Source organism: Peromyscus maniculatus, chromosome X (assembly GCF_049852395.1).
Source record: "Peromyscus maniculatus bairdii isolate BWxNUB_F1_BW_parent chromosome X, HU_Pman_BW_mat_3.1, whole genome shotgun sequence".
NCBI classification, from domain to species: domain Eukaryota; kingdom Metazoa; phylum Chordata; class Mammalia; order Rodentia; family Cricetidae; genus Peromyscus; species Peromyscus maniculatus.
Window position 1 is genome coordinate 111,558,602 of NC_134875.1, and position 24,626 is coordinate 111,583,227.

The following is a 24,626-nucleotide window of genomic DNA, read 5'->3' on the forward strand; positions in this document are numbered from 1 at the left end:
AACTAGTTTAGTCTTCTCTTGAGTCTTAACACCATAACAAACTATCCTTTCTGAATTTCATAATTTTTTTTAATGTCAAAAAACCTCAGAAGGAGATTTGCAAATTTCAACAAGCAAATTGACAATAAAAACTTTGAGGTGAGGCAGGGAGGACTCAATGATTAAGACCAGTGGCTACTCTTGAGAGGATCTGGGTTCTATTCCCACCACCCACATGGTGACTCACAAGCATCTGTAACTCCACTCCTAGGGAATCCAGTGCCCTTTTCTGGTCTCCTCAGCTATCAGGCACACATGATACCAGACATACATGCAAAATTTTGCTGTGCACATAAATATTTTTAAAGTTAACCTTTCATACAATGTAAAAATAGTTTAAATAGGGAACAGAAAAATGTATGCCTCAAATATTGTATTAATGTAAGAAGTTGGGGTACTGAAGAGATGGGTTAATTTTCTAAGCACTTGCTTAGAAAGTGTAAGGACCCAAGTTGGGAACCCAGCACCCACACAAAAGCCCAGTGTAGCCACGTGTATGCCTGTAACCTCGGACTGTTTGAGGCAAAGACAAGGATATCTGGAGTTAGCTAGCTCTAGGTTAAGAGAGATCTTATCTCAAGGTAATAAGGCAGGGAATGGTAGAGCAGGATACCTGACATCCTCCTTTGGCCTACAGACATGCATAAGCATGCGCACACACACACACACACACACACACGCATACAACACACACACACATGTATATACACACTTGCACACAGAAAAGGAAATAGACATCCGGAGTTGTCTCTGGAGTGGTTTGTCCACTGCAATAATTAGTATTATTAGTTTATTAAATTTATTAAATTTGTATTAAATAAGAATCTGTAGGTAATCCATAAATTAATGAAGAAGAAAGGAAATCTCTTCTTTGCAGTAGAATTCCAATTAATAAATGTAAAAATAATGGTGTAGGTAGGAGTTGATAAGGCATATTATTACAACCTTATGTAAAGGACTTTGAATAAAGTTTACTTAGGAAGATAAATCTTTTGAGTGGGGACTGGAGAGATGGTTCAGTGGTTAATTGCACTGGCTGCTCTTCCAGAGGGCCCAGGTTCAATTCCCAGTATCTACAGTGGTGGCTCACAACTTCAGTCCCAGAATCTACTGCCCTCTTCTGGCCTTTGTGGGCACTAATCACACATAAGTGATACACAGATACACATGCAGGCAAAAGGCCCATACATATCCAAAACAATAAAATAAAACGGGAGCCCATTCCCTATGGAGGGACACCTTGCTCAGCCTTGATGCAGAGGGGAGGGGCTTGGTTCTGCCTCAACTTGGTATGCCAGACTTTGTTGACTCCCCACGGGAGGCCTTACTCTCCGAGGAGTGAATGGATGGGGGTCAGTGAAAATGAAAAAAATGAAGAAATGATGAATTCCATAAAATAGAAATTTATATTAAATAATATACATTTTAAACAAGAAATGTACACCAAATAATAATGTTATTTCATATGATGACAGCATAGCAGTTTTGAATTAAGCACAAAGTTGTCATTAATGCTGCTGAATTAACCTGAGGAAATAGCCTTACAGAATGAGTTCCTACACTTGAAAATATTCACAAACACAATAATATGATAAAAATTGCATAGATATTAAAAAGGAATGTTTGGGAAATCATGGTATCATACTTAATATAAGATAAGATTAAACAAAATGTTGAGCACTTGCTGCTTTTCAGAGGATCCAGGTTCAATCCCAGTATCCACAAGGCTTTACTGTCTGTAACTGTAGTTTCAGGGATTCGATTGCCCTCTTCTGGCCTCCACAGGAACTGCATGAATATGGTAACAGTCACACATGCAAACTACTCATACACATGAAATGAAAATTAATGTTTTTAATATGATTATAGAAATTAATGAAAACATAACTGAAAAATATAACACATTGGGCTATTACAAGTACATAAAATTATATAGATACAAGCTATGGAAGGAAATTCTAAAATGTGTGTGCAAACAGAGTTATAGAATTATAGACTTTAGATAATTTTGGGTGTGTTCTTAAATATGGATTTTATTTTTATCAAAGTTTTGTCATGTAAGGCAGCTGTACTTTTTTGTTTGTTTGTGTTTTTGTTTTTCGAGACAGGGTTTTTCTCTTTGTAGCGTTGGTGCCTGTCCTGGATCTCATTCTGTAGAACAGGCTGGCCTCGAACTCACAAAGATCCGCCTTCCTCTGCCTCCCAGTGCTGGGATTAAAGGTGTGTGCCACAACCGCCCAGCTAGGCAGCTGTACATTTACCACATCTCTAGGCCTGTCCTAATTCTTGAGCCTTCCAGAGTCACTGACTTGCTGCTTCTCACATTCACTTTCACATTCCACACTCATCTTTGCAATCCTTTGGTTGTTTTCATTTGGAGCCATAATCTGTTTATTTTCCAGCATGGAAGATTTTCGGATTTAGTTGCTTTATGCTGCCACCCACATAGTTTTCATGTCTACGTCTGCCCAGCAATGTTTTCATTATTTCTGCTTTATAAAAATTGATCATTGGAGCTAGAGAGATGGCTCAGTGGCTAAGAGCACTGACTGCTCTTTCAGAGGACCCTGGTTCAGTTCCCAGCACCCACCTGGTAGCTCACAACTGTCTGTAACTCCAGTTGCAGGGGATCTAACACCTTCACACCAATTCACATACAATAAAATTAAATAAATTTCTTTTAAAAAATTGATCGCAACTGAGTGAAATAATACATTGGAACAGGTGTCCTTCATATCTTTGCTATATTTCCTTTTTCTGGATTTTTTTCCTACCTTTTACTCAGTGTACCTTCTAGATTGGCTTGTGTGTATCTCCTAGTAACTACTGTAGAAAGGGAACTGCATGGTAAAATTTGTGTCTGAAGGTATATCTGCCCCCTTACTGAATTTATGACTTGATCAGGTTTACAGTTCTAGGTCACAAATAGGTTTCCCTGGATGATTCTCTAAGTTTTACTATTTTTATCCTTTCTGTCTTTTTTTCGAGATAGGATTTCTCTGTGTAGCTTTGGAACTACACAACTACCTGTCCTGGAACTCGCTCTGTAGCCCAGGCTGGCCTCGAACTCACAGAGATCTGCCTGTCTCTGCCTTCCAAATGCTGGGATTAAAGGCGTGTGCCACCACCACCTGGCCAAAGAACTTTCATTATTTTTTCATGTTTTTATTTTATTTCTTACTGTGTGTAATGTGGACATTATATTTTTCATAGGAACGTGTCTGCAGGGTTAGTATTTCAGTGGTTTTAGGTGCCCATAAAGAGTCCTAAAACCATAGATAGCCCTTGCAGATAAAAGCTTCCTACTATCATTTTTCTATTAATAGCATTTTAGTGGGGTTTTAGAAATAATTAACAGAACACCTATGTTTACCCAAAAGTCTTTCCACTTCAAAGTTCTTAGTAATACACTGAGTGCTGTCAACTAGAAGTTAACGACATTAGATCAATTTAATGGAGAATTTTTGTCCTACTAGGGTGGTCTGTCAGCCTAAAAGACTTTATACATCAATACATAAAACAATTTTCTATATACATTCTTGGAAACACAAATAGCATTTCTTCTTCCTCACTCATATTCAGAGGATGACTTACTAGCGTTCGTTCTCTTCCTCCACCATGGGCCTCAGTGATCAAAGTCAGGTCATCAGGCTTAGCAGTACCTTTTTGCCCAGTGAGCCATCTCTCACTGGAGTTTGTTTCCCAAAGGTCTTATTTCTATGTTTTAAATATCTGTGGTTCCCTTGAATTGAAAATAAAACCAGCTGGGCGGTGGTGGCGCACGCCTTTAATCCCAGCACTCGGGAGGCAGAGCCAGGCGGATCTCTGTGAGTTCGAGGCCATCCTGGGCTACCAAGTGAGCTCCAGGAAAGGCGCAAAGCTACGCAGAGAAACCCTGTCTCAAAAAAAACCAAAAAAAAAAAAAAAAAAAAAAAAAAAGAAAATAAAACCAACTCAAGTTTCTCACACACATACTCCATCTTTCTTTTTGACCTAATCACTAACATAAACATTAAATGTTTTTGTTGTTTTGGTTCAGTTTGGCTTTTTGAGACAGAGTCTGGTGTAACCCAGGCTGGTCTCAAGCTCACCACATAGCTGAGAATAGCTTTGAACAGTGAAAGCTCCTGCTTCCACCTCCAAAATGCTGTGATTGCAGACACATGCCACAACACCTGGCTTTCAGAATGTTTTCTGATCATTTACTTAGTTCTCATCCCTTCTATATTCAAAGCCTTTGGATGTACTTCCAGCTCTAGTGCCTAGCATTATAGGCTTTGCTCAGGAAATGTTTTCTAGAAAAAAAAGTTTTACTACAAACCCAAATTCTTCCCAGCATTTCAACTTGTCATGAATCTGGATCCTCTATATGCCATCTCCCCTATAGTGAACCTCTGTTTCCACATTGATATGGCTCCTTCCAAGTTATTATTTATGCTTCCATGTCTGTTCAGGTGTTGATACTCCATACTTGGTCTCTTTTAGAACATGTCTTTTCCATCCTACTGGAAAATCCCACTGGAAGAGTCTTAGAGCTCATAACCTAACCCTGCTTCTTCTTCTAGACTTCTAGTCTTCCCATACAAGTAAAACTGATCTTGCCTTTCTCTGAACTCCAGTAATACTTACCACTGGTAATAAAATGCCCATTAGGCATGTGCCGGGCGGTGGTGGCACACGCCTTTAATCCCAGTACTCAGGAGGCAGAGCCAGGCAGATCTCTGTGAGTTCGAGGCCAGCCTGGTCTACAAAGTGAGTTCCAGGAAAGGTGCAAAGCTACACAGAGAAACCCTGTCTCGAAAAACCAAAAAAAAAAAAAAAATGCCCATTAGGCATATGCACACTACTGCTTTTCAATATAATAATAGTCCATTACTTGAATACCTCTTACACTCTTACACACAGGCTTTATCCAAGTAATCACAAATTCTTCAAAGGTATAGTAGGATTACCCAATTTTATACCTGAAAAGTAACGGAGGTTCCACAGAGTTTAAGTAAGTAATTTACTCATGATTATACAAATTAGAATCAGTACCTTTTTAACTTAAAAAAAAAAGCAAAACAAACCTTTGGCTCTTTCAGCTGTACAACATTTCCAATCTACCCCTCCTCTTTTCTCCTTCCCTCAAAATAGACCAATTGAGATATATCTATCCTTTACCAAGTCTGCCACATCTTACAGATACTTTGTGAACATTTATTGACGTGACAGGGTTAGTAAAAGTACTGAAATCTATTTCAGGTTATTGTTTTAATGTTTCATGAAATGCCTTGTTTTTTAAAAACTGACATGCTTTTTGCCATTTTCCACAACTTCAACTAAAATGCTCCTAAACCCAATACCTAATATATTTTACATATTTTAACTTAGAGCATAGAGTTTATAAATACATAGTTGCCTTTGATTATGTAACGTATTAAAAGTTATTTTTATAGATTTAAAAAAATTCAACAGCAATAAAAATTCATGTTTTATGCACATAAGCAAAATCTAATTTAAAATGCAATATAAAAATAATTTGTTTTAATATTACCTTTGAAAATACTTGCATTGTATCATGTGTTCAATCCTCTGTAGTTCGAGACCGTGTTCGGACAAAAATGGAGCGTGATATCTTGGTAGAAGTCAATCATCCTTTCATTGTCAAATTGCATTATGGTAAGTTTTAAACCACCTCTCACCTTATCCCTTTACCTCCATTCCCTCACTCCAAGTGTATTCAGGTACACTAAAATATATAGAGCTACGTAACACTGTGATACCATTTTATAGTCCTTATGTGTTAGTCCAAGCTGAATACAAGAAAGAGGCCCAATATCAGCATCCTAAAACTTCTGTCACCTACCTTTCCTTTTCTCTGAAAGCCAAGTGCTATTTCTCAGTGTGTAAATAACATAGAATCCTTGTACTATGTTATTAAATTAACAAATTCACCCCTGTGACATAGCTTTGTATCATAATTCATAGTTAAATCTTTCTGGTGTGAGTTTTTCTTACTGGTCACATTTAGAATGATAGCATTCTTGAGGGAACTCGTGTCTGTAGAAAATTTTGTTCCCTGATAATACACACTGTATTTGACATTTCCTCATGGAAACTAAGAGATTAGATTTCTGATATCACTTATTTGCTAAAAATAACATTTATAAATGAATTGACTTAATATAAGCCTAAAAAATAAACTACAATGGTCTAAACAGAAATTTTGTTTCTTCATTCAGCTTTTCAAACTGAAGGGAAGTTGTATCTTATTTTGGATTTTCTCAGGGGAGGAGATTTGTTTACACGCTTATCCAAAGAGGTATATAATTAATGTCTATTTTTAATTTATTTCTACTCATCCTATTTTAATTAAAGCTTTGTTATTTCAATGTTGCATGTATCATACTTTCTTATAACACAGAATTCTTTCATTCAAGAAACTGAGTCAAAAAATATTATTTTTCTATCTTTCGAATTTATACTGAAAGCAGCGCTTTATTTGGAGAAGTTGGCTTAACCCTACTGCTTTCATAGTTTTTTTGGAATTGATAATGTATCAATAAATGTCCTTAATAATTGATATTGTCAATTCAGCATTTATTCTCAAAATCATTTTCCATTTCTAAAATGTTAATATGCTAAAAACCATTTCTGCGACAGGGCGTAGTTAACATTTAGCAAGTGATTATACTTGACTGATTAGATCATTTTGCACATTTCTTTCATGAGTAAATTGTAACTAAATCTATATCTGATTAACATACTTACAAATTGAATATTTAAAGTCTTAGGTGGAATTTCATATAAAAGTCATAGACATAAAAAGAAAATAAAGTTGGGAATATTATTTTGTTGTAGGTGATGTTCACAGAAGAGGATGTCAAATTCTACTTGGCTGAACTTGCACTTGCTTTAGACCATCTGCATAGCCTGGGAATAATCTATAGAGACTTAAAACCAGAAAAGTAAGGAGCCATGCTATTACATTGAATTCAGTGTGATACAGCTATACATGAAGTCATAAAATGTACTGACTTAGTAATCTCCACAGCACTTCCTTATAGTACTGTGCTTCACATGTCTGCTAATACTAAATGATTTTACACTTGTAAAATCTTTGCTAAACAACACTATTAACCTGTTTTCATTTAGTTAGTTAGTTAGTTAGTTAGTTAGTTTGTTTGTTTGTTTGTTTGTTTGTTTTGAGACAGGGTCTCCCTATGTTTCCCTGTCTGTCCTGGAACTCACTCTATAGACCAGACTGGCCTCAAACTCACAGATCCACCTGCTTCTGTATCCTGAGTGCTGGGTTTAAAGGTGTGCACTACTACCCTGGCTTTCTTGTTTTTCATTTACATTCTTTGATTTTTTTTTTAAATAAGGTTAAAATCTATTGGTTGGGAAGTTGTATTGCGGGGGGGGGGGAGGGGGGGCGTTCTATTCATGACCTTGATTCATTTTTCTTTTGGAATATCATTTTTCCCATTGATTTAAAAGAGAACTTTACAAATTAAAACATTTTAAATTATCTTCAATTCTTTTTTTTTGTATGGGTGTGCACACACACCATGGTGTATATTGCAAATCAGAGGACAACCCATAGCAGTCAGTGTTCCCCTTCTACCATGCATGTCCTGGGGATTGAACTCAGGTTGGCAACAAGTATCTTTACCCACTGAGCCCTGTTGCCAGCCCCAAACTAAGTATTCTAGCTATTTATCCAGAAACAGTTGAGCATTCATGTATGTAGTCATATCTCTTGGACAAACTTAGGTAGGAGGATTACTTGAGCACAGATCTGAGGCCAATCGAGGCAATGTATTGAGACTCCTATCACAAAAAGGGGGAAAAAGAGAACTTTAATCATTTCACATATATTACAAATCTTTTCCTTAAAAATCACACACATTTTTTTGTCTCATTGGGCCAACTAATCTTTTGTAATTTCTTCAAAGACTTATTGGTAGAAGAGTTTTTCCCAATGTCATGATGATATTTTTCTTCTAATTGTAGTTTTTTTTCTTTTACTTAGCTCTATTAAGAATGGTGTAGAGCTAACCCTTTCTCCAAAATACTGTTTATTGAAAATTTCTTCTTAGCCAGCCTTGGTGACACACACCTTTATTCCCAGCACTTGGGAGACAGAGCTAGGTGGATCTCTAAGGCCAGCTTGGTCTATATAGCAAGCTCTAGGACAGGCAGGACTACATAGACCCTGTCTCAAAAAAAAATAAAGAAAATTTATTCTTAAAATTTCAATTTTTAAATATAATGGGCAGATTTTCCACAGCTCTTACAGTGACATTTATCAAGAAGCTGATATTTCATATAATATGCACACAGGAGTTGTTTTTTCTTTTTCCAAGGATATAAACAGAAGCCTTGGTCTATAAAGAATATTTTTAAACAGTTTTATTGTGATGAGATCCACATGTCTATAGTAGGTGTACATGCCTATAGACCTACTACACAGAAAGCTAAAGTGAGAATATCACTTGACCTGCCTGAACAACATAGCCAAGACTCATCTAAAAAAATAAAGCATGTTTGGCTTAAGAGTTAGCTCAATGGTTAACAGCACTTGTTGCTCTTCTAGAGGACCTGGGTTTGATTCCCAACACCCACATGGAGGCTCACAACCATCTGTAACTCCAGTTCCAGGGGATCCAGTGGCCTCTTCTAGTCTCCATGGGCACCAGGCATGGCATGTACATGGTGCACATACATACATGCAGGCAAAATATCCATATACATAAAATAATAATAAATCAAAAAATTTGAAAAAAAAATAAACCATACAATTTATTGCTTCTCAGTATATAAAGCAATCACCATTACCAATTTTTTGTTACTGCTTGGCCTTTGGGATTTTGGGGTTTTTTTTTAAAGTCTTACATAGCTCAGGCTAGCCTTGAACTAACTAGGTAGCCAAAACTGGGCCTGAACTCTTTTTTTATTAATTTTTTTTTTATTTTCTTTTTTAGGATTTATTTGTTTTATGTATATTGTGTTCTATCTGCATGTACACTTGCATGCCAGAAGAGGGTATCAGATCCCATTATAGATGGCTGAGCCACCATGTGGGTGCTGGGAATTGAACTTAGGACTTCTGGAAGAGTTGCCAATGCTCTTCACTGCTGAGCCATCTCTCTAGCCCCTGGGCCTGAACTCTTAATCCTCCTGCTTCTACTTCCGAGGTGTTCTATTGTACCTGTATGCCACCACACCTGAATTTTACTGAGTTATTTTGAATATTACTTAGTTCAAGATGTTATAATTATGTATTGTGACAGAAAATAAAGGGCATGATCCTATGAAAACCTATAAAGGATCATTTAGAAATTATCATGCTTTTTACATTTTATGTATGTTTTTCGGGTTTTTTGTTTGTTTATTTGTTTGGTGTTTTTTTTTTGTTTGTTTGTTTTTTGTGAGACAGGTTTTCTCTGTGTAGTTTTGGTGATTGTCCTGGATCTCACTCTGTAGACCAGGCTGGCCTCGAACTCACAGAGATTTGCCTGGCTCTGCCTCCCTAGTGCTGGGATTAAAGGCATGTGCCACCACCACCCGGCTATATTTTTCATATAGTTTGTTTTTTATTTCCCAGAAGATTATTGAGATCTGCTTGCCTCTGCCTCCCAAGTGCTGGGATTAAAGACTTATGTCACTACTATCAGCTTTCTAGATTATAAAAAAACTAAAATTGTGTTACAATACAATGTTTATAATATTCATTAATAGCTGAAAACATTAATATTCCTTTCAAAGGCAAATATGAGCATTGTTATCTTTAGACATTGATTTGTTTTGTATACTAATATTATTCTCAAAAAATTCTTTTTAAAAAAATACATTTGGGCCAGGCGGTGGTGACACAGGCCTTTAATCCCAGCACTTGGAAGGCAGAGCCAGTTGGATCTCTGAGTTCGAGGCCAGCCTGGTCTACAGAATGAGATCCAAGACAGGTACCAAAGCTACACAGAGAAACCCTGTCTTGAAAACAAACAAACAAAAAATACATTTGGTCTGGAAAATATAAGCAATTCATTTTTTTATCCAGATTTTCTTTTCTTAACTTTCTAAATTGCTAAAAATAACTTGAGGATTGAGATTTGTTTTGTTTTCAGAACTGTCTTCTATTTATTAGATAGAAAGGGCCATATTTCCACCATCCAATTAGTGTCTTTAGTAGTGTCTCTCTCTCTCTCTCTCTCTCTCTCTCTCTCTCTCTCTCTCTCTCTCTCTCTCTCTCTCTCTCACTCTCACTCTCACTCTCACTCTCACTCTCACCGTGTGTGTGTGTGTGTGTAAGTAAGTGTATACGCATGCATGTTCTACACTTGTATAGAGATCAGAAGACAACTGCATTTAGGACTCAGTTCTCTCCTTCCACTGTAGGTTCCAGGCATGAAACTTTAAGACAATCAGGCTTGTATGGAAAGCACTTTTACCCACCGAGCTACCTCACTGGTCTTTATTAGTGTTTTTATGTTTCCTAAATATACTGGACTGCTTTATAAATAAGTATAATTAAATGAATTTTTCCTAATAAGTAGTGTGTTATAAAAATGACTTGAAAAATATGTCCCTTCTAAATTATTCTCAGTGTGCTAAACATCAGTGTAATTATGTTTAGAATGCTCCATTAAGAAAGTTGGTTACTAACTTGGACAGGAGAAAGCCCAAGAGACCTCAACCCTGCACAAAGAACTATAGGAAACTAAGGAATCTGGACAGTAGGAGAGATAGTCTTCTCCAGAGAAGAGCACACCAATTGGTTATCCAAAGCCAAATGATCTGAAAATATGTATATGAGTAACATAGAGACTGAAGACATATTAGGAATGTATACATATATACATATATGCATGCAGTAACAATTAATGAAAAAAGAGGCTGTGAATTTGAAAGAGGGGTTTATGGGTATATGGGAGATTTGGGGTTAGGGAGCAAAGATAAGGAGGAAGTGATATAATTAAAATCTCAAAAATAAATAATTAAAACGTTAATTTTTTTGTTCAAGTAAAATTTTATTATAATAAATTTGATTTGCTTTTAGTTCATATTAAACGTAAGAAAATGCCTATATTTTAGGATAGTTTATTTTATTTGATTTTTCAAGTTAATATACTAGCATGGCTTTCCCAAAATACAAGTATGAGTTTATAGCTTAGTATTTAATCCTTCCTGTGACTCCATAATTTGGCATTATCCCCCACAAAAGTTATCTGCTCAAAGATGCAGAGACCCACAGCCAAACATTAGGCATAGCATAAGAGGGCAAGTAAGGATTGTAGGAGTCAGAGGGGTTAAGATACCACAAAACAACGGTGCACAGAATCAACTAACCTAGGCTCCTAGAGGCTCACAGAGACTGAACCGACAATCAGGGAGCCTGTATGAGTCTGACCTATGTCCTCTGCATATATGTTAGGGTTATGTAGTTTGATGTTCTTGGGGGGAGTCCTAACAGTGGGAGTGGGGGCTATCTCTGACCCTTTTATCTGCTTTTGGGACCCTTTTCCTCCACCTGGGTTGCCCCATTCAGCCTTAATATGAGGGGATATACCTAGTCTTACTGGAACTTGTTATTCTGTGTTCAGTTGATATCCCTGGGAGGCCTGCCCTTTTCTGAAGGGAAAGAAGGAAGAGTGGAGTTGAGGGGAAGGATGGAAGGAGAGGAGGGAGGGGAAACTGTGGTCAGATATAATATATGAAAGAGAAAAGGAAGGAAAGACCAAAAACATTCTTTGTACAGACTAGATACTTGAGTGTCCTTTTCCAGATGTTCTGCATGATGACTCAAAGAACTCACTAAATACCCATATATTCTCCTCTGTGCCTTTATACATCCCTTTCCCCAAGAAGAAGCAAGGATTATTGGGAATGCCTTTTAAACCCTCTGTAAACTGATTTTATTCATTCTACAAATATTTTTTAGATTTATTTTTAATATTTCTTTTATTTTTGAGATTATAATTACCCAGAGGAGCCAGGTAGAGTGGCACACACCTACATTCTGAGCACTTGGAAGCCTGAAACAGGAAGAAGGCCTTGAGTTCAACTGTAATCCTGTCTCAAAAAAAAAGAGAATTTAGATTGAATATGTACTTCATCTGTCTAGTATGTATGGACAAGATTTACACAGGTCCTCTCAATAGAAGAGCAGTAGGGTGAGCACTTCAGAAAAATAGAGCTTGTTTAATTGTTTTCTTCATCATTACTCATGGCCTAAAGTAACCCTTTAGAGTAAATGTGGTCAGCTGATGGCTGAGTAATTGCAGTTTTAGCTTCTGTATATCTCCATGTAGAATGGTTTAAAGACATTTTTCTGTTTTTTTTCTTTCAGCATACTTCTTGATGAAGAAGGTCACATCAAGTTAACTGGTAAAAGTCTTTATTGTATTAAAATATTCTCTCCTTTGTGGTGATATTTTATTTGTACTGAAATGTTATTTTAATTTTATGTTAATAAATAAAGTTGCCCTGGGGTCAGAGCTATTAGAGCCATAGTAAGAGCGTGGTGGTTAGAAGAGCTAGGTAGATTTCTGTGTGTTCAGGGATACAGCCAGTATTGGAGACATACGCCTTTAAGACCTGGAGGGCGGTACTTACAGGCAGTGATGAGGCAGTCATGTGGTTGGGTTTACAACCAATGAGAAGGCAGAACAGAAAGATTATTTAAACAGGGACACAGAAAGTACCTCCCTCTCTCGGGGAAGCTAGGAGCACTGCAGGAGGTAAGATTTTATCTCTGAACTCTGACCTCTCGGCTTTTCTCTTTTACCTTGGCTCTGTGTTTCTTATTTTAATAATACGATTGGTTACATCTACACTCCTTTATTTCTTTTAAGGTTGATTATGATAAAAAAAATTGAGTACTTGTTAATATTTTAGGTTAATATTTCTTATTATAAATATGTATTGGAATTCAGAGTTTAAAATTTATGTAAAATATTTTGGATATTTATTAATTCAATATTTATTTTGTCAGATTTTGGCCTAAGTAAGGAGTCTATTGACCATGAGAAGAAGGCTTATTCTTTTTGTGGAACTGTGGAATATATGGCTCCAGAAGTAGTCAATCGTAGAGGTCATACTCAGAGTGCTGACTGGTGGTCTTTCGGTGTGTTGATGGTAAGGCTTGACTTCTGATTTTTACATGTGGAAGTTCTTTTTTTTTTTCTCAAATGAGACTTGGCAGGGCATATGAGAGAAAAGCTAGTACTTTGATTTTCAATATTTTCTATTATTAATACTGAGTAACCAAATAAAATGATTGCCTGAAGGGTAGGACTAGAAAACCTATTGGTTGGTTCTATCTCATCCTAATTTGTAAAGGCCAAAATATATTTTCTTTTGTTTTTCTACGTTATGTGTTTGACTTGCAGTCCATGAGCTGCTTATACTCTAAAATATGTGTGAATACAGCCCAACCCAAAATCATAAACTTATCTAAAACATTAGGAGAGTGAGAGTTTGGGGGTGTCACTTGTTAATTTGATTTGGCAGTTCTCAAGTGTGAATTTATAAATGACAGCATTGTATTATGGTGTCATTGGGCTAGACAAGCCCAAAAGCATTAATAGTGTTTATTCTTTGCAAAAGCCTCTTAGAGAATTCTCTTGGTAATAACCCTTTAAAAAGCTTAGTAGGAAAATGGCAGTCTGTTAGACTAATCACATATTTACACTTTAAAAATACCATTTAAAATATGATTGATTTCTTCAGAATTGTATAGTTTGGTTATTTATGTCTTATGAATTATCAAGAGATTCAGTAGTAAATATAACAGAAACAAAAATGTTTATTTTAAAAACTAATGTATTATAGTACAACTTGCATATTAAGAAACACTATAATAGAATGATTTGATGCTGTTTTAAACAAGAGAAAAGGGGGAAATGACTTTCTATAGGTAGTAATTTTAGAAGATTTAGTCATAATTAAGATGATGATTTTTGCTTTTAACCTTCTGGCCTTGGAACTTTATATTTATTGGCTAATACCTCTGTTTTACCTTTCTGTAGTTTGAAATGCTCACTGGTACACTACCTTTCCAAGGAAAAGATCGTAAAGAAACAATGACTATGATTCTTAAGTAAGTATTCCCAAATGAACACGTTTTGGTGAGATGTCAAAATAAATGCTTCAAACTAAAGACAAATCATGTATATATGCTTTTCTCTGTTTATCCCACTCCTAGGCATGCATTTATCGTTTATATGTCAGGGTACGTGAGAAATAAGTGCAAAGGTGTTCAAAATGTTATTGATAATAGTGAAAATTGTATCAGTAACAATAGAGTGCATTTATGATAATGGTATTTTCATACAGTTGAGTCTTCATTACATTGCTCTTTATTGTATTTCTTAATCCAATACTATGCAAATATAAAACAATTGTTTTTGTTTGTATTTTGAGATAAAATCTCACTGTGTAACCCAGGCCGGTCATGAACTCACGATTCTTCAGCCTTATCCTCCTCAGTACTAAGATACAGGCATTTACCACCATGCCTGACTAAAACAAGTTTTGACTAAGTAGCCATACAAAAACAGGTCCAGGCCTTTATATGAACACAATATGCTGTATATCAAAGAAAATGGGCATGTCACAATTCCATGCAAGAATTTATATGTCTTACAAGGAAGTTAAATATATAAAGCTTAGACCCAAAAGAACTGATTCTGTGAGTCTATTGATAAAGTTTACAAACTAGTAAAACTAAAGCATATTTTAAGGTCTATATTCAGATGATAAAAGTGGAGACAAAATGTAGATGTAACCGTCTTGTTAAATAAGAAACACAGAGCCAATAGCAAAGTTAAAAAGCCAAAGAGGTCAGAGCAAAAGCAAAGAGCTAAAAACCTTACTGCCACTGCTGTCCTCCGCAAGAGACCTACTTTCTGTGTGTTTGACCTTTTTATTGACTTTCTATTCTGCCTTCTCATTGGTTGTAAACACAACCACATGACCTCCTCATCACTGCCCATCTATACAGACCTCCAGGTCTTCTATGGTTGGTATTGAGATTAAAGGTGTCTCCAATTAATTGTGTCTCCAATGCTGGCTTTATCCTTGAACACAGAGATTTGCCTAGCTCTGCCTCCCAAGTGCTGGGATTAAAGGCATGCACCACCACTGCCCAGCTTCTGCTATGGCTCTAATAGCTCTGATCCCCGGGCAACTTATTTATTAACATACAAATAAAATCACATTTCAGTACAGATAAAATATCACCATAACAAAATAAGAAAAAATTATTATGTTGGATGGAAGTTTCTGGCAATGCTATCGATCTTGGCCAGACATCTATATATTGAGCTGTGTACTTTAGGTGAGCATTTGTTTGTTTGGATGGCTTTGGGGCATGTTATTCTGCACAATAAAAAGGTTAAAAAATACATATTACATGAATGAATGTTCATTGAACTCTCACTATCAAACCTTAATTGCCCATCCCCTAATTTCAGCTAATGCTTTCTAGTATTTAAAAAAAAAAAGCCAAGCCCTTTCTTTGACCTGGCTTTCCTTTACAGTTACTGCATTATCTTCTTTCATCCTTTCGCAACACAAAGTCTCTTTAAATGTAGTCTGTGCTTTTTGTTATTGTTTTTCAACTTCTTTTACTCCACAACCTATTTGTTCACTAAAACTGCTCTCCATTTGTCAATGGCCTTCTAGTTGCTAAATCATGACAGGTTGGCAGAAAGGTAATCCTATTGTTCATTCATATGATTCATTCAACAAGTAATAGAGTTCTTGCTATAATCCTTGAATTCAATATGAAGAATACTGAGAAGACCTTCAGTGTCTCACGGTCCTTATGTTCTAGTGGGGGAAGTATATCATTAATGCTTAAATAAATACGATAATTTCAGCTGTTGTGGGATAATATCTTAGTGTATACTTAAGTATAAAAGAAAGAGCAGGAGTTATTTTACAAGAGAGAAATAAGGAAAATTTCTCCAAGGAGCGTTTGACACTGTTGGCTACTACACACACACACACACACACACACACACACACACACACACACACACACACACACACACCCCTCTCTCTGTGTCTCTCTGTCTTCTTAGTTATTTCCTACTCTCCATCTACTTGTCTTACCTCTCTAACCATGTTCTTTTGGTATGATTTCGTTTTGTATTGTTTTGGTTTTGGTGTGTTTGGGGGTTGGGTTGTTTGCTTGTTTGTTTTTCAAGATGGTTTCTCCGTGTAGCCCTTGCTGTCCTGAAACTAGTTCTATAGAACAGTCTGGCCTTAAGCTCAGAGATCCACCTGACTGTGTCTGTTATTTTAAGATAGTATCTCACTATGTAGCTCAGACTGGATCACATGTTTTATTCTCTTTCTTTGGCCTCCTGAGTGCAGGGTGTAAAAGCGTGTGCCACTGAACCCAGCTGTTCTTATATAGAGTTTTAGGGAGTGGTAGGATTCAAGTAATAACAGGTTTTTACACATCCAGAAGTAGGTTGGCATCACATATGAGTATAATTACTGTCAATAAGTTGGCACTTCTGGTGTCTTTAGTTGAATGAGGCTGTTCCTGATCTGCTAATTTTCAGAGATAACACTTAATGGTCAGTTGGCATGGAAGTTTTCCAGGCAAATTGTCATTGATAATTGAATGGATTTAAAACCAGTTCTGTGATTTTTTTGGTACCTTAGTTACATAACAATTAGTCTACTCCTAGAACTGTGCTAATAACTTAATAATTTATTCCACTAGTAATTTATTCCGCTATCCTGTTTTTTGCTTAAATTCTTGTTTTTGTGATGATATTTGATTTGGTTTTGTAATTTTGTGACAGTCTTACTGTGTAGTCAAGACTGATCTGAAACAATGTGCATATCCTAGATTAGCCTCAAACTTTCAATCCTCCTACCTCAGCCTCTAAATATATAGGACTAAGGGTGTGTGCTACCATACTCAATTGTTTCAACTTCTTGGTAGTAGTATTTGATGGCTTATACTGCATACTCCCTATTTCATTGAGTCAGATGGCTTAGAGTAGATGATTGTCTCACTATCATTCCATCTGAGCCCATGACATTTCCTGTCAAATGTTGTCTAAGGGTTTAATCTGTTAATAATCATTACCTTAAAAAAATATTTTAGCTGGATGGTGGTGGCGCACACCTTTAATCCCAGCACTCGGAAGGCAGAGCCAGGCGAATCTTTGTGAGTTCGAGTCCAGCCTGGTCTACAGAGCGAGATCCGGGACAGGCTCCAAAGCTACACAGAGAAACCCTGTCTCAAAAATCCAATGTGTGTGTGTGTGTGTGTGTGTGTGTGTGTGTGTGTGTGTGTGTGTGTGTGTGTGTATGTGTGTGTATAATATATATATATATTAAAGATTCAAAGAGATGATTCTTCTATTGCTGTCTTTCTTTCCTCAATTTTTAGCTGGTATTTTCTGGAACAATGAACTTTTCCTTCATCAAATAATCAGTGTGATTCAACCATTTATATTTTTCTTTGTTTTTTGTTGTTGTTGTTTTGTTTTGTTTTGTTTCCTGATGCTGGAATTGAACCTAGGGTCTGGTATATGTTAGCACATGCCCTACCACTGAACTGTCCTCCCAGCCTATTTTTATTATCTTTAATGTTCAAAATACTTCTTTTTTAACCACCTCTCAAATGATCTTCTCTTTCCATCTCTGATGTATTTTCTCCCTTTCTTCCCTCTCTGGATTCTGTTACCCAACCTACTTCAGTCTTTCCTATAACTAATCTCAACAGTTTTTTTAACCTTCAGAGTCTTCTTACATCAGTATACTAGGCAAAAGACCTATACTCTAACTTACCCATGTGATTTTATAGTAAGCATGACTTCACATCTTTAAAATAAGTTCCTACTTGCTGTTCTTTGTGGTGGTATTGTGTTCCCCAAAATATTGTGTAGCCTAATAAACGTATCTGGACAGAAGCCTCCAGTCTGAGGAAACAAGACCAGCTGAGGTTTCTGAGTCCTCATCCAAAATGGGTCTCAGCTGAATTGCTGCTCAAAAGCCTGAAGGCTTAACCAGGCCAAATGCTTAACCAGGCAAATGCTTCTAGTTCCTGGTCCTCATGCCTTTTATATCTTTCTGCCTTCTACCATCACTCCCTGGGATTAAAGGCTTGCTTTCTGAGATTAAAGGGGTGTGTCACCATGTCTGGCTGTTTCCAATGTGTCCTTGAACTCACAGAAATCCAGAGGGATTTCTACCTCTGGAGTGCTAGGATTAAAGGTGTGAGTGCCACCATTTTCTAGCCTTTGTATCTAGTGGCTGTTCTGTCTCTGATAAGTTTATTAGAGTGCACAATATTTTGGGGAACACAATACCACCACAGTTCTTTTCTTATCTGTATACCCCCAATAAACATTTCTATATATCCTATTTTCCAAGTCAGAAACATGTCTTCCTCCTTCTTTCATATCCAAGTATTCTGATTTTATTTTAGAACTATTTAATTGTTCTAGCCATTCCTCTGCAATGCATTGCTCACAGTGTTCAAGCAATGGGATGATCTCTCCAACACTGTTGAGCCACACTTCTAGTATAGTGCCTACCATCTCTTTCCATTCTAGATTGTTCTCTGGAGTTATCTTGAAAATAAATCTGGTCATGCTAGACTACTGTTTCAAGACTTCTGCTATACCCCCATTACTGAATTACAACAGTGCTTTTCCAGTTTTCTCAAAAGAGGCCTAATTCTATAACAAATAGTTATCTTCTCAAAGGGGGATGCTAGAGATAAATATTTAGAAAATAAATTTAAAAATTTAATAAATATTAAAAAATTATTTACTCTAGATTTATTAGCCTTTTATATATAGTATACTTTATTTTATGTCTTCAGCATGAAGGCTGCAATAAATCACAGTCCACAAGCTCACTGGATCATAGAACAGTCTTTATTGTTGTCCCCAAGTATCTGAGGGGGGGGGGATAATGTTATTTAGTAACATTTTGGGCAGTACTAACCCAATGAGTAACTTCAATCTAAATTCAACCTTTAAATTCATTTGAAGGAGGGCTAGAAAAATGACTCAGCTGACTAATAGCACTTGTTCTTGCAGAGGACCCATATCTAATTCCTAACACCCAAATAGCAGTGTACAACCATTTGTAACTCTAGTTCCAGGGACCCAATACCCTCTTCTGCCTGTCCTTGGGCACTAAATGCACATGGTGGAGACATGCATGCAGTCAAAATATTCACACATAAAATTTTTAAAAATTAAAAAAAAACATTGTTTGAAGGTCCTTGACCATGTTCTGTGATAAATTAGATACCCACTACTGCTCCCTTAGCATTCTTTGCAAATGCCTTTCTAGGTCTGTCTCTTGGTTAATCGGTTGGTTTTGTGTTTTGTGTTTGGTTTTGTGAGACTGGATTTCACTGTATAATCTAGGCTGACCTAAAACTTGAGATCCTCCTGCCTTAGTATCCCTAGTGCTTTGATTACAGATGTGCACCACCATTCCCAGCATTGGATTCATCACTTAATATACTATGGTTATCTATATTAATCTTTAATAGGCTGAAGGGGGGATACTACCTGTAGCCAGAGCACTAAGCAATATCTGGCACATACCAATTCACTAACAACTCAATAAGTAATAAATAGAAGATCTATTTCTGAAATAGGAAATTCTATGCTAGCTGTTTTCTCTAGATCTATTGTTATTGTCATACTTACAGGATCTTTGGTTTCTTTAGGTTGGGGAAAAGAATGCACTAATACACTAGCTGAAATAGACCATAAGGTCATCCAGCCTTGTGGTTTTCAGCTCGTATGCCATAGGATCTCCAATGTTCCATCAACTCCTTTCCCATCAGTTTCCCTTCATTAGAGGGCTGTTAAAGGAATTGAAACACAGGAGAGTGGTATATAAAGCACACATATTCTCTTTTCAGTATTAGATTTCTTAAAGTCCATTTGGAAAAGGGTTCTAGGGCTATAGTTTGAAAACCCAAGGGTTTCCAATCCCTTTGCTTATAAAGATGCACGAATGGGCAAAAGAGTAATAGCCATAACCAAGGCTCAGAAGGCCTTATTCTCATAGTACTGATTTTTATAATGCTTACTCAAAAACCTGTACATGTATGTTTGTAGCAGCTTTATTCATAATTATCCAAACTGAACACAATTCAGGTATCATTCAGAATTCAATAAATAAATGAACTAGTACATCCATATAGGAGATTACTCATGTACATGAGGGCATTGCATAAAACTATACAAACACATAAGTGCAAATAAACCTGGAGCCATCTGAATGATATCAGTAGATTATTTCAGTCAGTTTTATATTCCATTATAGTTCTATAAGATACTGCCATTGTAAGAATTGTGGAATGATCGCTATTATTTTTCATAACTTAGTATGAATCTAAACATATTTCAAAATAAAAAGTTTAATGTTTGAAGATGAAAAATGCCTCCAAAAGTTAAATGTTGTTACATGGATTTATATTTAGAGCCAAGCTTGGGATGCCACAGTTTCTGAGTCCTGAAGCCCAGAGTCTTTTACGAATGCTTTTCAAACGGAATCCTGCAAACAGATTAGGTAAAGACTTTAAATTAATTAGTTTCCTTCATGAGTTTGTATTTTTTTCCAGTGGAAGGTTAATGTTTATTTTTTTGTAGTGGGGTTATTATATATTCACACAAATATTCAAAGCAAAATCTGTGAACGATTGTACATGTTTGTCCTCGAAATAAAACTGTTAACCAATCAATTTCCAATAGGTGCTGGACCAGATGGAGTTGAAGAAATTAAAAGACATTCATTTTTCTCAACAATAGACTGGAATGTAAGTACAGACTAAAGACACACTTGAGGGAATTAAGGGAGCATTTCCAAGGCTCTGGGTACTCAACTACTTTAAAAAAAAGAAAAAGAAAAGTTTGAACTGTTTTTAAAAATTAACCTGTGGGCGGTGTTGGCACACACCTTTAATCCCAGAGGAGACAGAGGAAGGTGGATCTCTGTGAGTTCAGAAACGCCTGGCCTACAGGGAAAGATCCAGAACAGCCAGGACTACACAGTGAAACCGTGTCTGGAAAAAAAAAATTAACCTAACCCATGTCTAAGTCTTTCTTGTTTCCAACAGAAACTTTATAGAAGAGAAATTCACCCACCTTTTAAGCCTGCAACTGGCAGGCCTGAAGATACATTTTATTTTGATCCTGAGTTTACTGCAAAAACTCCCAAAGGTAAAGAGAAAACAGGAAAACTAATAAGACAATGGCTATCTCTTTCTGGTTCAATCAGAAAATCTTTTCCTTGAATCTCCTAAATTTGCTTTATATGACCCTTGCATTCCCCCCCCAATAAAAATGAGGAGCCATATTATTAGTAGATCATCATGTAGGACCATGATATCTAGTATGATAATCACATGTGGCTGATTGAATTTAATTACAGTTTAGACACATTTTAAATACTCAGTAACTATATGTGGTTGCTTACTATATTGGACAGCACAGATCAAGAAAATTTCCCTTGTTCTTAGAAAATGAATGGGATGACACTAATTTCAAATACCATTAAGCCAATAATTCATTGATTTATTATGTTCTTCAGACATTAACTATTTTCTAGGCTCTAAGAGTAGATTAGTGCTAGGCAGTGGTGGCGCATGCCTTTAATCCCAGCACTTGAGAGGCAGAGCCAGGCGGATCTCTGTTGAGTTCAAGGCCAGCCTGGTCTACAGTAGAGATCCAGGACTAGCACCAAAACTACACAGAGAAACCCTGTCTTGAAAAACCAAAAAACAAACAGAGTAGATTAGTAGGCTGATGGTTGCAGTATAAGAGAAAATTCAAAATTTCAACTGGTTTTCCCTTAAATACTTTCCAAAGACTCATTTTAGTAATTCCTCTTTCTTTTTAGATTCACCTGGCATTCCACCTAGTGCTAATGCACATCAGCTTTTTCGGGGGTTTAGTTTTGTTGCTATTACCTCAGATGATGAAAGCCAAGCTATGCAGACAGTTGGTGTGCATTCAATTGTTCAGGTAAGTAGTGTCTCAATAATTTAGAATTTGAAATGTTGATGTATTTTAGTATGTGAATAGTAAGGTTAAATTTTATGTGCTGACTTTAAGTGAACATATAAAATACGTTAACATTTTAGATCATTTACATCAGAGAAATTTCTTTCATATAGCATTGCAATGATTTCATGAACCAAAATCCTATATGTGATTTGAAAGTATAATTCTAAGAGAATTGAGGTAAACATCACTCACTATTTTGTTGACCCCCTCTTCTATATCTCAAAATGTTTATTAGGCTTACTTGCCTCTGTCAGGTCAGCAGTAATAGATTCAGGTCTGCAAGTTCATAACTTAGCAGATTTTATAAAAAGGAAGAAAACAAACATCTGAGGCTTTGTTAACTATTCTCACAGTTACTCAACACTGCTGTTGTTGCAAAAAAGTAGCCGTGGTGCCACTTGTACAACAATGTTCAGGAGGCTGCAGCAGAAGGATCGATTTCAGTGTTGGGGGGGGCGGGCGCTCAGAGTTAGACTAAGACAAGCCTTGGCTGCTTAGCAAGATCAAGTAAAAAATAATAAAAATAGCAAAAATACAGACATAGATAATTCATGTACAAAGTACATTGTTGGGTTCCAGTAAAACTTTATTTATAAAAAACAAGCAGTAAATAAACTCGAGGCAGGAACTATAGGCAGGACTGAAGCAGAAGCCTGGAAGAACACAGTTTGCTGGCTTGCTCACTCTGCTTTTTTACACAACCCAGGACCACCTACTCAGGATGGCATTGCTCACAATGGGCTGTACCCTCCCATATCAACCATTAATCAGGAAAATGTCCCACAGACATACCCACAAACCAATCTAATGGAGGCATTTTCTCAGTTGGTGTCAAGTTAACAAAAAAAATTATCTAGCACTGTACCTTTACCCCTTTATATGACCTGATTATCAGATTTGGGGGGAAAAAGTAGGTCAAGGACTTTAGAAGCTGGTTTCTAAGTACATGTATGTGGGAACAGCAGTGTTCACAACAGAAAACTAAACTGGTAAAGACTGTTAAAGGAGGTGAAACTCTGAGATTCCCTTTTTTGTCATAACATTGTGGGAAGATAATTTTAATTTACCCTGTGTGATCATTGTATACATATATTGAAATATAATATACATCAGAAACGTGTGCAATTACTGTGTAGAAAACTAAAAATACATTTAAATTTTTTAATTCATTAAATTAAATTAATAGCTTTCTTTAGCCAAACATATATGTTATGACTTGAAGGTGAAGAAAGGGCGTCATAGCTACTGAGAGATGAAAATGAGAGAAACAATCCAGATTTCTGATTCTGAATCCTCCTAAAGGTTTTCTTAAGTGCCAGAGGTCTCAAACTTGTATTCATTTTTAAAGGTACTTCTAAAAGCCTGTAGGTGTTTGGGGAATGAAAGAGGCTAGAGATATTAAAACAACTGTACATTCTTCCAGAGGACTTGAGTTTAAGTGCCATCGTCCACATTAGGCAATTCACAACCATCTATCTGTAACTGCAGCTCCAAGGGACCCAACCCTCTCTTCTGGCTTCTGTGGGCACCCCACAAATATAACATACATATAACATATGCATAAATTACATACATATATACACATATATCTATATATATAATATATGTATTTATATTAGAAGTACAAGCTCAAGCCAAACAAAATCCTAGCATGTAAAAAAGGAAGTAGACACAAAGTTCCACCCCTAGCCAAGAACCTATTTGAAACTCATACCTGCTGAAAAAGGAAAGTTTGTTTTTTTCAATGGAGTAACACTGAGTATGTCAACTACACTCTAGGACAGACATTATGCTCAGGAGTAGTTGGCCAACACAAATCAGATTCCATGGAGGGTGTGTGTGTGTGTGTGTGTGTGTTCCTGATTATTTGTTTTGTTTTCTTTGGTTTTGGTTTATTTTTTAAGAGAGAGAAAGAACATGAAGTTGGGTGGTGTGTCTGGTAGGAGTTTGGGGGGAGAAAAGAATATGATCAGAATATATTGTATGATAGTCTCCAAAAAATGAAAACAAAAGAGGATATATCAAAGATAAGGGTATAGGTGGACTACCAATTATTTCTGTTTTTTATGTGCTACATATTTCTCTTGTTAAATATAAGCACATTCAAGGGGCCTATTTCACATGCTATGAATAATATTTTTACTCATTTTTATTATTAATATTTGTATTAGTGAATAACATCAACAATACATGCTCAGTAAAATATTCCTTGTTTATAAAATGCGTTAGAGACATTACAGAACTCTTATATCAATCTATGATTTTGTTTGTAGCAATTACACAGGAACAGTATTCAATTTACTGATGGATATGAAGTAAAAGAGGATATTGGCGTTGGCTCATACTCCGTTTGTAAGAGATGTATACATAAAGCCACAAACATGGAGTTTGCAGTGAAGGTAAATATTTTTAGATTTAAAATACAACTCTTAGCAGTTCTTAGTCATATATATCAGTATGAGTTAAAAATTATACTCTTCAACCCAGGTGCATGTGCAGTAGCACTTCTGCAATTCACTCAGGAGGCTGAGG

The 24,626-nt window shown here is 36.3% G+C and overlaps 1 protein-coding gene across 7 annotated transcripts in view; it reads left to right on the forward strand.

Annotated features, from left to right (window-relative positions):
- The window catches only part of Rps6ka3 (ribosomal protein S6 kinase A3), a 107,198-nt gene that overhangs the window by 59,091 nt on the left and 23,481 nt on the right, over positions 1-24,626 (forward strand). For all 7 annotated transcript variants that reach the window (XM_076561660.1, XM_076561661.1, XM_042269621.2 and 4 more), the window contains 11 exons: positions 5,620-5,700; positions 6,264-6,343; positions 6,883-6,989; positions 12,374-12,411; positions 13,019-13,161; positions 14,055-14,125; positions 20,510-20,598; positions 20,781-20,845; positions 21,146-21,248; positions 21,928-22,052; positions 24,368-24,493. In XM_076561660.1, coding sequence (XP_076417775.1) covers positions 5,620-5,700; positions 6,264-6,343; positions 6,883-6,989; positions 12,374-12,411; positions 13,019-13,161; positions 14,055-14,125; positions 20,510-20,598; positions 20,781-20,845; positions 21,146-21,248; positions 21,928-22,052; positions 24,368-24,493 — 1,028 coding nt within the window. The remainder of the gene's footprint in view (positions 1-5,619; positions 5,701-6,263; positions 6,344-6,882; positions 6,990-12,373; positions 12,412-13,018; positions 13,162-14,054; positions 14,126-20,509; positions 20,599-20,780; positions 20,846-21,145; positions 21,249-21,927; positions 22,053-24,367; positions 24,494-24,626) is intronic.